General features: G+C 40.6%; 2 protein-coding genes across 2 annotated transcripts in view; both read left to right on the forward strand.

Annotated features, from left to right (window-relative positions):
• gfra1a (gdnf family receptor alpha 1a) overlaps positions 1-15,327 on the forward strand; it is a 219,076-nt gene that overhangs the window by 86,424 nt on the left and 117,325 nt on the right. The window lies entirely within an intron of this gene.
• LOC139622600 (uncharacterized) lies at positions 12,523-15,297 on the forward strand. Its single transcript, XM_071479993.1, has 6 exons — positions 12,523-12,677; positions 12,778-12,869; positions 13,069-13,174; positions 14,397-14,509; positions 14,620-14,734; positions 15,007-15,297. Exons 1-6 carry the CDS (start codon positions 12,635-12,637, stop codon positions 15,180-15,182), a joined length of 645 nt encoding a protein of 214 aa, XP_071336094.1. The 5' UTR covers positions 12,523-12,634; the 3' UTR covers positions 15,183-15,297.

A 15,327-nucleotide genomic window follows, 5' to 3' on the forward strand; every position in this document is an offset into this window, starting at 1 on the left:
AAAGTGAGACTGTAACTTTTAAAAGAGGACGGAACACATTCCTCCTCTTTGCTCTGCGCTCTTCTAGGTGCACTAATGATGCGTGGCTCACAGTTGTATCTGTCAGCACTGCAGTTCACTTATAGAAATGAATATGTTGATTCACCATGGATGGGTGAAATAATATATAATGTATGAGCAAAATATGAATTACATTCTCTGAGATGTGATCACGTATTTAGCTTAATTTTTCGTCAGCCATGAATTCGACGGTGTCTGGACTGCTGCTGTTTTGTTATTTATTTTGGGCGGCGTCTCTGTGTGTGGGGAAGTAGCAGTGACATGAAATTTAGTTTGGATGAATTAGAAATGTCAGCCCGTGTTCAGGCTATTGAGGAAAAACCTGTTGCCCTTTTTATTTTACCAAAAATTGACCACATTCAGTTTAAATAACTTTGTTTATTTAAAAGCATCCTACTTGGTGTGATCGGGTGCGGGTCTCTAAGTTGTGGGTGGCGGGTGGACTGTTCATGCAGATTTGGATGACAGAGTCTTTTTGGCTGACTCGTTCTACTATTATATGTCACTCTGTCCTTCCTGATTGTGACTGTGTGTGTGTAGATGTGCCGCAAAAGACATTGTGTATTAACCCACGTTTGTAATTTTCACCTTTGCTGCTTCTCTGTTTTACCAGCCCCAAAGTAAATGGATAAACACTCTCTGGCTTTTTAGCATCTCAGAAAAATCCTGCAAATATGGGGTGAATGAATGTTTCAGATCTCTGATGTTCTAACAAAGTCCCTCAGTACTGCTGAATATCAACTATCCAAGCATGAGACGGGTGAAGGCCTGACCCTGCTGCAGTCGTAGAGCTGTGGAGTGGTCAGTGAGTAGAACTGTGCAGAACTAAATGATGCATAAAACAAGCAGCTCTGAAGTGAAAGACACCTTTAAAAACAGAGAAGCAGCTATTTACCAGTGCCCATCAAACGCTGCTGCATCATTAACTGAAATAACCTTTAAGCTGTTAACAGTTCACTCTTAATGGTGAACAATTTAAAGAGACACATTATATCAAGTTATCATTAGCCCTGCATAAACTGAGGACCAATGAGTACACCTTGAAATTGAAGTTATGGCAAATCCAAAGTGATACTGAGTTTTTAGAAGCAACCAAATATGTACAATTATAACCTTACTCATTATTGGACACCTGCATCATCCTGATATTTAACTGTCCATGAAAACTTTTTAGCTTTTTGTGCCTCCTCGTTTCAGGTGACCTGTACATCTCAGTCTCATGAACACGATATCATGAGAGGGTTTCTTCAAATTTGGAGCAAACGTTTGCTCGGATTCAAGAATGAATTAGATTTCAGTGGTCACACATTTTGACTCAAGAATTCATCCACTAACTATGACACCATGTAACATAAACGTCTAATAGAATAAAATGATGAAGTGATGGCATTTTACATCCAAACTGTCAAAGGTCAACTTCTGTGACATCATAATGTTCTGCAAAAACACCTCTGGCCATTTTTCAGTGCTGTAGCTCAGGAAGAGGAGATTGTGACCTTTCCTGCAACTTGATTTGTTGGTGGAGGCAAACAAACACAAGGCTGTAATTCTAGTCTAGTGTGCACTGTTTTTTTTTCATTGTTTCTTCAGTGAGTCAGAAGTTTCAGTTCTTGTGCCCTGGTGGCTCACCTGCTAGAGCACATACCATGAAGTCCTAACTGCAGTGGCCCGTGTTTGAGTCCATCCCGTGGCCCTTTGTTGCGAGTCATCCCCTTTCTCTCCCTGCCTTTCCTGTCTCTCTCTCTCAGTGTGGCTTTCAGAATAAAGGCGAAAAGAAAAGTCTCAGATCTATATAACATCTGGACCCTGCGTGTCATGAATTATGCACAGATGTGTTCAAAGCGTGTAGGTGCTGAGAGATTTAAAAAACAAACTGTCAAACAACTCTCTTCAGTCAACTCTCTGGACTCGGAAGTAGTCTTGTAAATACAATTGAAAAATACTGAGGGAAACTTCTGTTCCAGTGTTGACTTGCAGGTCACATCAACAAAAGGGGATGGAAAGCAGCACACTCATAACTTCTCTGCATTCATTTCAACAAGGTTGACGTTTCAGCAAACAGCCTTCTACAGGAACCACGTTTCTAACAATGTTTTGCCTGTGACCACAGGCAAATGATGCCCTTCCTCCAGTCCATCGTGTTTTTCCTGCAAAGTATTACTGTAACAATTTCAATCCATTTCACCATTTATGGACTGAATCTAAAATTAAAACACCTCCCAAATGTAATAGCATTGCTTTTGCATAAAATCTGAATTGCTCCTTGCAGTCTCAGCACTTCATTTTGAGGAGTTAAACATATTTTGAAACAACTAACATTCAGTTTCATGGGGGTGGTCCTTCACATCCTGTCCCACGAGGTAATGAAACTGTGGCACAGCAGCCGCAAGAAGCATGTTGTGCCATAAAACAGTAAATGACTCTGACACCAGCATATGATTTATGTCTTATGACATCAACCCTCTCATGCTCATCTCACCGTTTCTCTATGAAGTCCTATAAAGCAGTGAATCCATAAATATAACCCAAGACTGTCCTAGAAACTTCTGTTTTACCTGAACTGTTCTACTTTTTTTCAGCAGAGGCTCGTTTAGGGAGGATCAGGATGTTACTGTCAATTAAATCAAAAAACCTCTCAACCTGGTGAAAATAAAAAGCTTTTGGTTTTATAGTGTCGGGATATAAAGGAAAAGGGTTGCTTCAGTTCCACTTCCTGGTACACTCCACAGCATATTCTGGCATTCTTGGTATTTTGGAACCAGCCTTTACTTTCTAACCAGACTGTGGGAGCTCGCACTCGTCCCTGGCAGGATTTGGTCGTGTGTGCACCTTGAACTCGACACCAGCTGCTGCTGCTTGCAGATAAATAATCTGTCAATTAGTCACAAAGCTTCAGGTGGTGCAATCATCTGTGCATGAGCTCACAGGCTGCTGATTTACTCATTCCACACACCTCCCCTGCAGAGGTTATAATAACTGCCGCACAACATACCCTTCAGTATCCAAACAGATTGCTACACATGGTACACACACACACACCAGTGACTGGCAGGAGACTTAGAATATGTGTGTTGAAAACAAACAAAGGGGCTAAGGTCTGTCAAAAGAAAATCTAGTGTATGATGACCAAAAAATAACACAGCTGTTAATAAAGTAATACATTTTAGGTGCAGTTTAATGAGATTGTTTTTTCATTGGTTATGATTTTGCTCCCTTTCTCACACCGAGGAGGTTGAGTGACAGTGAATATCACATTGTCATTGTTTGACAGCAACGAGCTGCTCAGTTCATCCACAGTTTTTCTGTCAGCTTAGTGGAAAAAATCAGCACAGCAAAATGAATTCCTCAGCTGGAGGCACCTGCTCGGAACAGAGGCTCTTATTTACTTTCCCTGGTTGAATTTTGTAAGTATTGATTTGTTTGCAGGAATCAAAAACAAAAGAACAGAAAGAAAGAAAGGGCAGAACCAGACACTGGGCTGAGACTTTGCAGTAGACAGGGTCGACTGTAGGGAAATCCAAAGACAAAAGTGACATTTTACAAAAATGAAGGAGCCGCTCAGCACCTGCCTAAGCCCTGTGGTGTTAAAACACAGACACACACACTTCACCCTACACCCAGAATCCACCCACACACTCACGCAGAGCAGGTTTTTGAGGTAAATGACACCTGATGTGCAAGTCAACCGTCTTTCTCTGCTCTGCTCGTTCTGCAGGGAGACTAATCGTCACCGCGTGTGTCGCCCTCTGGTGCTCTGACTCATATGCTAATGCTGCTGCGCTCTGACATGGGAGAGGAAACATAGAGGGCGAGACGGTAAAAATAGCTGGTGACCCAAGTGGCACTTCATGAAATCACTGTGGGGGGGGGTAGTTGCATGTATTTGATCACATGTTGAGATGACATTTCAAAACTGTCAGGAACACATGGAACATTTCATCTGGTGATGTTTCAACTTTCAGCTGGTGTCATATTATTTTCATGAGCTTCAATAATAGATATCTTAGCCCAGTAGGGTCCAGAGGATCTCCCCCCACAAACCCTGACATATTGTCAGCTGATAAAGATTGATGAAAGGTATCATTCATCATCAGTTGAGGTATTCTTAGATATTACTGTACAGAGACCCAAAATGAAGCGATGCATCTCTGACTGGGGAGCACTTTATTCCAACCATAAGAAGACAACAAAACACTGGTTTATATGTGCACTAAACCTGTTGCTTTTTTTGTCTGCCATGGAAATTTGAACATTTACAAATTAAAATGAGGCTATATGAATAAATCAGCATTTAATGTCTACATAATAACTGCTCACCAGACTTACCGTTGAGTCATTTTATGACATTTCCTTACAAATTGGTTAATTTTCTGCTTTTATAATCACCTGTGTTTGAGAAAAAATTGGCTTATAAATGTCAGCCAGCAAAATGTCTGTCTGAAACTGATATATTAGAATTGATATATCGTTTTGGAATGAGCCCCTTTAACGTCTCTTTTTTTTTCCACAACGGTCTGAAAAAGAAATCAAATGAGTAATGGGAATAAATTTGCTGCCGGGCTGGCTGAAGTGAAAATGTGGATGACTGTGCCTCCACCTACATTATGCTTTGACTTTATGTAGTGCTCCTCTTCCTGATCTTTCAGGTCAGTTTTAAGGGTGATGGCACAAAAAAAAGGCCCCAAATTTATCATCAACAGTCTGAACCAGACTTTAAAGATATGATAACTGATGGAGAGGAGTGGAATAATTTTCTTTTCAGCTCTCATCTCTGTCGCTGCCCATCAGCTCGCTCTGCTTTGAATGTGAGAGGGAACTTAACTAGATCCACTATCTCAACACAGGCACTTTTATGAGCCTCAGTAGCTTTATTCAAATAACATTCATTTACAGTCACATAAAGGGGAAAATTAAAGCCATAATTCACACACAGAGAGACACGCACACTGTCTCATATGGAAGTCAACATTAATGCATACGACAAAACACATTAACCACACACTTTTCATATTGGTATACACATCGCATGACCAACATTACAATTGACTTTAAATTACAGTTGACTTTAAGTTCCTCTCCAGACATGTGTTAAACTATGTAAAAAATCCTCTGCTATGATTATTATTTTGTTTAACATGATTTTCTCTCATAAAAACCTAAGAAAAAATGTAAAACGGGGGCAGGAAGAACATCAACTCTTACTTCCTCACTGAGAAATCCGGATCAGGCCTTGCACCGCTGCTTGTGCTGGGTTGAGAGGTGAAAGGGCAAACAGTGTCAAGATGGTTAGAGGAGGAAACATCAGAGAGACTCAAGTTTGAGCCTCAGTCGGACCCAGACTCAGACGAGGAGTCTGTTGAGACCAGAATCAGACACGAGCAGACGCATGAGCAGACGTGGTTGTGCTAATGCGAATTCTTGCTCTCCGTACGGACAAGGTTTTGGGTTTATTTTGTCCCGCCTCCCATTCCTGCAAGTTGAAGATTGGGTCCTTAGTTATACGATGTATGAATCCCTGGCAGTCTGAATCTGTTTTTATGAGACTTTTCACTGCAGTTCCAAGCTGGTAATGAAATGTATTGCGTATGTGTTATATAAAAAACATCATATGGACATGTTAACAAGGTTAAAGACTTGCTTTTCATCAGAGGGGGTCTTTAATACAAATTTTAGTTTTTCTCTGGGAATAACCAAATGTTTTGTAGAGCCAAACTTCCCAACAGGGGAGGATTCCACAGCTATGACCGGGAAGAATCATCAAGCTGCTTTTGGAGCACTAATCTGAAAAGCCTGTTACCATCCTAAGGACCATTAGGAGCATCGGTCCCTCCAGGCAACAGCAAAATGACTGATTGAATGAGCAAAAACACACAGCTGAAGGAAAAGGTTGCCAATTGTCTTTTTTCTTTTTAATGTTATTACTATTCACAGATGTTTGGTGGCATGTAATTTAAGGGTCATTTCCCTGGTAGCTCGATGTGGAAGACAAAACTCCAGCTGAGATCCTACAGCCCACGTTGGACGCACTCCAGTAGGCAGTGCCAAATATCCCCAGCTGGAGACAACTTGGCCAGTCTGTATTTGTCATCAAACTTCTATAAGAAGCTAAACTCTGGATCCATTTGAAATACAGTCGACAAGAAGCCTCTGCAGAAAAACAGCAACAAACACATTTTTCCCAGTAGCTGAAAAGCCAAAAGTCGTCTAGGCTGGTTGGTTTCAGCAGACTCTAAGCTTTGTGATCAAACACAAGTATTTTAGACTCTGCTTTTTCTTGATTTAAAAAAAATATATATTCTGTGTCTCCGTGTGCTTCTGCTGTGGGGTTTTTACATTTAATTTTATTTGATCTCTATGTTGTCTTGGATTTGTGTCTGTAACTTGTTCCTAAAATGTACAACATAAATTCATTATTAGTATTAAATTATTTCTAACTGGCAATGCAGAATTCAAATTACTATTAATATCATAACACATATGTAATTTTTACATCATTTGTTGAAGGAATTGTAAGAATATTAATGTATCAAGGCAGGACATTACTGAATTACAGGTTCTTAACCTTTAAATGTTTAAATGTACCGCAAAAAATAAAATCACCACCATGAATACAAATGTAAAGAACGTGTTGATGCTGATTCTTCATTTCAAAGTTTCAAGTCCTTAAAGGTGCAAAGTTTTACATTTTTCTGGTGTTTTATTTGAACTTTGATATCCATAAGAAGATATATTTGTATTTTTAAGTACAAAAAAACCATCCAAGGGTAGTTTTACAACTCCCCTCCAACACTTCTGTCTGGAGCTCTAGCAACAACAGGGCATTCTGTGTCCATCTCTGAGCCTCTCTTCTGATTGGCTGACTGTTTTCTGAGTGATGCAGTGTCTGCAGGCCGACTACGGGTAACAGATTGTAGCCTACTACTGTAGCTCAGTAAAATTAGTAAATGCAAATGGAGAAGATCAGTGAGTGCTACAAAGAGCCGAACACACGGTCAAGGTCAGGCATAAGAATTGTGACATCACAAAATTCCTGCAGGCTCATTTTAAGGTGTCTGACTACAGGCTGTGTGCATTTCTCCGTGGACTGAGTGCTTTGATACTTTCAAAGTATTTATATAACACCTAGACCTGCTTTATAATCAAAAAAGACATGGAAATCTCACTTTCAACAATATGGGACATTTAAAAGAAAAAGGGATCTTTCAGTTAACACTGTATTGATCGATAACAAAACCGCCTCTTGCACTATTTAAAAAGCTGTCATGCTGGTGTGTTTGTTCTTCAAAAAAAGGAAAAAAAAGAACCTGGCACAGTGTTTTTGGCCTCCTGTCATTTTTTGGCAGCAGTGCTAACCCTTTTACAGACATGAACAATGAACTCTTGCTCTTTCTGTGCGCCCTTCTCCCATGAAGCTGCAGAGCGTGTCCCCACCTCTGACACAGAGCCCCTCCGGATGATACAGCAGGCCTTCTTTCATGTTGCATGAGTTCCTGCTTCAAATCTTTGGCACAGTGCCAATATGGCATGTCAACAGTCGCAGCGAGCCACCAGGGAACAGTAAGAATGAACAGCCATTTATAGATGTATGCACCAATTTTGCATATTTTTTGTTTGTTAGATTTCTTCTTTCTTGTAGGCTCTGAACTCTGCTATTGCTTCTGCATAATCAAGTATTCAGCCAATGTTTTTCAGTTGGTTATTCCGTCACTTTGTAGATATTAAGTAAGACCCACCTGTTTTTAACCTTATTTCCATACATTTGCCTATAAATGTAATAACCTGAACAGAAGAACTGTATGGCTAAAATGCATTTACGAGACATCATTTGAAAGCTAAATATCTTCTAGTTTCTGAAAATGTTGTTATGCGACTAAAACCTGACCTAAACTACATCAGCTCATTACATAACATACATTTTTTTTGTCCTCGCCTCAAAAAAAAGTCATATTTGCTGTAAAGCTTTACGTTACTTCTACAGTACATCTTGACAGAAACTTTTCAGGTTTCAAAACTCTGGGCTTATTAGTTCATTTTTTTCACAGGCACCTATTTACCTCTCTAAAATGAAAATTGTGGGAAAATGTGCTTTAATTCTTTAATAAAAAATAGTAAAAAAACAACATACTGAAGCTTTTTGATGCCTAAAAACCATTTCAAACCATTCAAAACACAGCAGATCCTTGTCTGTGGCTCACACTCAGCCTACACTGCTCTCTGCAGTTCCCACCCCTCTCAGTAGCTATTTGCATTGGCTAAGCAGTGCCCATCCCCCCCTTGTTCGGTCTCATTAGAAACGTAAGACGCTCGTGCACAGGCCAGCGGAGCTTAAGAGGGTAAAGGCGTGTCTAATATAATCAATTCAAGTTCAGCCAATCAAAAGTCCTTGGTTGAGGACAGGAAAAGTACAAAAAACAAAGCTGACAGATCATATAAGCTAGGACATGACATGGTCTGTCTCCTAAAAACTTCTTGTTCCTCCACAGTCTCTTGTCAAAGTCAAGCGACATCTATGCAGTCTAATCCGTATTTTACACTCTTCCAGAGTCTTATTTGAAGTTTTCATATCCATAAGAAGACATAATTGTGGTCAAAGGAGATCACACGAGAGAGGCTCAGAGCCTCTCCTCTGATTGGCTGACCGTTTTCCGAGTGATCGAATAAGAATATAGCAGATTTCAGGTAAACACCCAGAGAAACCATATTCTGCAATTTTGGATGGTGGGTGGGCTGCTGGGCTTGGGGCATGGCTGAGTGTGGTGAGTGTTTCATTGTGACATCAAAGTCACAGAGGTCCTAACAGCTTGTTTAAAGGCACAGTTTCTGAGTGCTATGTGCATTTCTCTGAGGACTGGGTGTTTTGATACTTTCACAGTATTAATACAGAACCTAGACCTGCTTTATAATCAAAAAAGACATGAACATCTACCTTCATACAATATGGGACCTTTAACTTCCTGAATGCTATAAGGTTTGGTTTTTTTTATTAAACTGTTTCAGAACATAATTCGTTTTGCCTGCTCTAGTTTGTGCTGCAGTAACATTGAATTGTGTCATACTGAGAGGTGTTCAATATCTTGAGGTGCGTGACTATATTACTGTATACTGTATAATATTCATATTATACAGTATACATTAGCCCAGAAAGTGAGCATAAATCACTGATGCAGAAAAGCTGCATATGAACATAATTCAGTTCAGAAAACTAAGTGGACTGGACAGAAAATCAACTGGTGAGCAACTACTGTCATGCTGCCCAGTATGTGCAGTAAACAAGTAAATGCATAGACAGTCATGAGCATACTTTCAGCCAGTTAGGTTGTAAACTCACTTAAGTGGAAGCCAATAAGGAAGAAAACAGGGGGTAAGAAAGAAACAGGAAGCAAAGAGCAGGGAGGTAAATACAGTAAGTGAAGAGCTAAAAGGAATACATACCAAAAGGCTGATAGTAAACAGGCGTGTTTACTTTAAAAAAAAAAAAAAAAGTATATAGCTCACAAGTAAGCTAACCAACAAGCTTTGGAGGCAATAATCAGTGAGACACAAGTTAAACTCACAGGCCTGCTGGTGTTCAGGAAGGGGGAAAGTGTGTAAGAGGACAGGTGGTAAACAAGAGCTTGGTAAGCCGGCAGGGAAATATTTGCATCTTATAAATATTTGATAAATTAATAGTTTCCTCCATCTGGTGTGTGTTCTGGGCTGTTGCTTCCCTACGTGTATATATTCGGTATATTCCTGTATGTGTTGAGAAATCTGCATGTTCATTTGACTGACTGACTAAGTGACTGTGTTCGCACTGATTCACACTCAGTCAGAGCCATTTAGAAAGCAGAGGGAGTGAAGATGGTCTTTCATTAAAAATGTTCTTTCCTCCTGCACTTTCTCTGTAAGTGGTGCCTCTCTAACGTTCCACGAATTTGTGCACACTAAACAATGGAGGGAAGAAAATAGCAGGAAATGAACGATGACTGGAGCTGTCAGTCAACTGTTCTCACTTTTCATAGCATCTTCTCATCCCACCAGCAGACATTTGTCACTGTAATAGTTTGTTAATTAGTGTGCGAGGTTAGACCAGACAGAGAAGAAAGCCTCTTTTTTTTTGGAGCCTCCTGCTGGGCCCCAAATGTTTGATACGGCACAGCTGGAGTTATCAGGCCCACTTTCAACTGCCCTGTTCCCTGCTCGTCTCTCCCTTCCCTTTACTCAGATTTCTATTTCGACGGAAAAGCCTTTTTCAACTGACAAGATCAGTTTAGTTGTATCTATACAAGCTCAGAGTTGAATATCCATGTTAAACCCTTGCTTCCAAAGGCATTTGCAGATTAATCTTCCAAATTCTCTTACAGGGGTGTGCTGCTGCGCCTTCATCCGCAACTGCTGCGGCTTCTTGTGTGTTAAGAAAATAAATCAGCCTCATGATAAAAGCAAAGGGGTAATTAAAATGAGCTAATAGACGTTATTAGCTATTTATCAGCTGCAATTGCATTCAAATTTCCCCTGGAGGCACAGTGATCCTCCTAAACAGGAAAAGTCTTTGAAACAGGTAGCACAGCGACATCCTGAATACCAATTAGCTCCGACTGCTCGGCTTTCTGCGGCTCAGCCATGTGAATCATTTGACAACAGAGTAGCCGTTTTCCACGGCTGGCTAATTCGGCACAATGCCTGGGAGGGAGGCAGACAAGGAGCACCGCAGGGAGAATGTCACGAGTATTTGAGAAAGGTTAGACTTAGAGGGGAGCGTGTTGCTATCATACGCACCATTCATCATCACTTTTATGCCACACAGTCGCAAAGGGCCTCTGTGGGTGTCTGGTTCTGTATTGATCTGTGTAAGTGTGTATGTGTGCAGGTACCAAGGTCCACTGTTTGTCATGTATGTATGCCAAGTGCCTTTGTACAATCCACAAACCAATGCTTAAAGTGAATCATGACACAACGGCCACTGTCATTCCCTAATCCTAAACAACCTACTACAAAAGTCTACAAATGACAAGTTGTGGATTAAAAGACAGCAGGAAATCCAACGTCTTTTTTTTGTTTTTGTTGCCTTTGGACAGAGCCAGACTAGCTATTCAACACGACTCTTCATGCTATGCTAAGCTAAACTAACCATGTGCTAGTTGTGGCTTCAAATTTAGCATCCAGACATGATAGTGGAGCCGGTTTTTTCATATAATTCTCTGCAAGAAGGCAAATAAGGAAACCAGGGGTGGTCAAAGTGCGTAGTCTGGACGGGCAAAAACGGAGAGCTTTGGAAGCTATGACGTAGTCACACTGGCTCCCTGATTGGGTCTTACCAGCCTCAACCACCAGTGGTGAAGGAAACATGAAAAACGAAAGATTCAGTTCTGCATTTTAACACTACAACTGCCTTCGCTGTTCCTGCTTCATAGTGTTTTGTGCAAATTGCAGAGTAGACAATCTGCTTCCTGTTCACACCAGCTCAAACACGCCCAGTGTTTGTGAATCGTCAGGTTTGGTTTTTCAGGTGCTTTAGTATGGACAGAGATTGTTTCTGATATGGAGCTAAAACGGTTGTATGGACCGAGATCGTCTTTTTAAAACGTATTAGAGTGGACGTAGCCTGACTCATGGTGTGGGTGGTTGTTAAGTTGTCTGGGACGTGATCTCAAGAGGGATTCCAGCTTTAATAAATTAACTTTTTCTTTTTCATTAAATAAACATAATCATCCAATCAGCTGTGGATATTCATGCTTTATGGATTTGTGTGTAACATATCATTAACACAATTACAGGAAAGTCACAAGAAATGAATTCCAGGCAAAAAGCCAAAGCCGTGCAGCGTGTGCGAGGACACGTTGGTAAGAAGATAATGACTGTTCTCGAGGTCCATTTCGAGGACTAATCTTTGCTCCTCAAATCAAACATAAAAAGCCAATTCTCTTTGTTAATGAGCTCAATCACTCTTCCTAAAAGCTTCAATAATTCATTTGCTTCCAGAACGTCAGACATCCATAATGAATAACATCCACAGTGAATTATTTACACAGTCATCCTTTGTGGCACAACTTACTGACTGACACTGAGTCACCCAGTGTGTCTGGGGTTGTGTGTGCATGAAAGTGGGTGTGTGTGAATGTCACACCAACATTTGGCCCCTGTGTGGTCTCCTAACTACGATGCAGTAGAGGCATCCTGTGTGAAGAAGAGGCTAATTACAATGGTTGGCGTGTACTACCAGCTCCCCCATCAGCACAAAGCAGGGACATACATACTGGAAAAATGATGTTTTATTTGGAGAAATCAGAACAACTGTTACTGCAAATGCTGTAATTTGAATGTCAGATGCAAAAATAAAAGTCTGCACAAACAAGTATGAAATGGAGTTATACACAAAAATGATGACATCCACGTTTGCAGAACCAAGGTTCACATTACAACACAGGCTAGAAGCTGTATGGAAATGCTGGAAATCCAGTGACTACAGTCTTGGCTGCAGACCACAATATTGGCCAGTTCTGTAAACTTTGCCCCCACAGACTGAGTCAATAAATTCCCGTGTCACAGTTTTGTCCCTTCAATTGTGGGTCAGGAAAATTCAAATTCGGAGGCCATGGCGTTAAAGGGAAATCTCTTTTGGATTTGCTCTCTAGCAGGTACTTTGACTGTTCTATATTTCTGTCTGAAATTGAGAATATAATGACACAGATATGTACATTTTATGTGGTAAAAGAGTCATCGTGTGTGCGCTTGCAGTCTTGTCCTCCTCTGCAGCTCAAGATGAAACTTTACCTAAGAACTGCAGCTCGCAAACTCAGCTCTTGGAGCGTCTATCAGCTGATGTCAAGGTAAAATATAAGCATTCATTCCACCAGAACAGCTGCTGCTGCATCGTGTACATATATGTAGCTCACTTTGTGTTTCTAGAAAAAGAAAAAAAAAAACAGTCATCAAACCAGCATTAATTTATACCATTTGTCACCTGTTTTCTATATCACATTATTAGACAGGAACAAAACAAGTGCTGTGTCGGTTACTAACCAACAGGTGGCACTGGAGTGTGGTGAAAACCTGCCTTCTGCACAGCAGTCAGCTGCACTGCTGCTTTCCTTGAGGAATCTGGCTGATTCTCTGCACAAACAACAGCTGAAAGGTGGGAGGAGGAGCCACAGACACTGTTCCTCTTACACACACGGTCTTACTGTATCTTGATGAGAACCGGCTCTGTCTTGGACTTTGAGTGTGAGAATATTTTGTCCACTCCTCACTTCTTCAAAGGGCTGTTTGAGGTTTTACACCTGGTTTGAGGATTAATGTCCTGAACTTTAAGTGCACTAGAGTGACTACGATGGATCAGAGTCACAGTCTCCTCACAGAGAGCAGGGCAGTATGGCTACACCAGATTTAATACATTTGTCAAAGTAGTTTGAGACACTGAATTAAGTGAACTCTGCTGGGAGATAGGAGGATTAGTACCTACCGAAGATGCTGCCATCACAGATTAAGATGAAATACTGTGGTGTAATTTCCACAGATGGACTTCTTAAAGTATTAATTGCTGAAGTATCTTTTTGTGGAAGCCTGAAAAAAACCAAAACACATTCCCTGTGCAGGTGGTTCCAGATATCATCAGATTTCTTTTATTTCTCAGGGTCAGAAGAATGCTGGGCTTAGGCAGAAATAGAAGGGCTGCAGATGACAATAGAAACAAAACAATGCTGCTGCTCGTCTTATTTCTGGAACAAACAGATAAAATCACATTACTGCGGTGCTCGCCTCCCTACGATGGCTCCATGTTAGATTTCTGCTTGATTTTAAAGTTTTATTGCTGACTTTTGAGGCTTTAAATGGCTTTGCCCCCAGTTACATCTCAGATTTACTGACATGGTATATGCCTAACGTGACAATTGAGATCAGCAGAAGGAGGCCTACAGGTCACTCCAAGGTCAAGGTTTAAAAATACTGTAATAGCGCCGCCCCCCCCCCCCCCCCCCCCCCCAAAGCAACTCTCTCCTGACTGAAATCAGACACTCTAACTCATTCTTTTAAATCTCTTCTTAAAACACATTTCTTTGTCTTAGCCTTTGTCAGTGTTTGATATGTGTCATTATATTGCTTTATCCCTAATTAGTTTTTGTATATTATATTCCCTCCTTACTTATTGTCAGATCTCCTTGCATAACATGATATATCTTATTTTTATTTATGCTGTTCTTCTCTGTTAACTATGCTTTTATCTGGTTTTATTTTTCTGTGAAGCACTGTGTAACTTTGTTAAGAACAGTGCTATATAAATAAAGTTATTATCATTATCAGACATCTAACAAGTGAAAAGTTTTATTATCCTCATTTATGAAATACTCACCGTTTGACAGACTGCCAAAGTGCCGAGCCAAAGAAATGTCCTGAAGCTGAGGTGCCCAGCAATGGAGGGTTGCTGTGTGTCTCAGTTGCCAACAATACTTACTGCAAACCTCTGTGCAACTATGTAAGTGGTATTTATACATATATTAATATTAAAACACTTTGTAATAACTATGGTTGTCCTGTGCAAAAGGAAAAAAGGACGAGTGCTATAATTTGAGTCTTCTTTCACAGGGTTATGATTTTGGTTTCATCAGGTCAAGTCGCTTGTTTGATGTATGCACTGAGCAGACGGGATATAAATGGAGCACCCAGTACATAGGAGGAAACAAGCTGGCCGTGTGCAACAGTGAGGCTGCATTTTTATAACTTTCTATGAACCTGTTGCATTTAATCGTATAATATCTGATGATTTCTAAGGCCAAAGCAGTAGCTACTTTACACAGCTGATTTACGAAGAGCCAGTCCTCTTCAGATGTTCTTCTGATTTTGTCATTAAAGTGATGCTCTATTACTTTTTTATGTCTTAAATTGTCTCCACAAGGTAACCCATGTATTTATACAGTGGCATTTTATGCAGGGTGTGAACATGAACCTGACTTACTTTCCCTCCCTCTCTAGAAGCACCTATTCGAATTGGAGGAGCAAAGTCAGCGTATTTTCCAGAAGATCAGGATTGCCTAACGACCAAGAGCACCAGCGAACTGCACAGCAGCATCATCACAACTTTTATCAGTGAGCTGAAGAAGGAAGGCATAGAAGCAGAGTTGCAGGATGTCTGTCTTTTATGCGGATGACCGTGATGTGGAAAAATGCATTGATGGAGTCACAGATGGGGTGGTGTGAAACTCCTTCTAAGATGAAATAAAGCTTTGGAGGTAGTTAAAAGCTGTCAGCGTTCCCAAACCTGAACTGTTTCCTTTGTTTAAATTTGTGTACATC

The sequence above is a fragment of the Trachinotus anak genome, unplaced genomic scaffold, assembly GCF_046630095.1.
Source record: "Trachinotus anak isolate AG129_WGS33_773 ecotype Australia unplaced genomic scaffold, CSIRO_AGI_Tana_v1 ptg000007l, whole genome shotgun sequence".
Taxonomy (NCBI): Eukaryota; Metazoa; Chordata; class Actinopteri; order Carangiformes; family Carangidae; genus Trachinotus; species Trachinotus anak.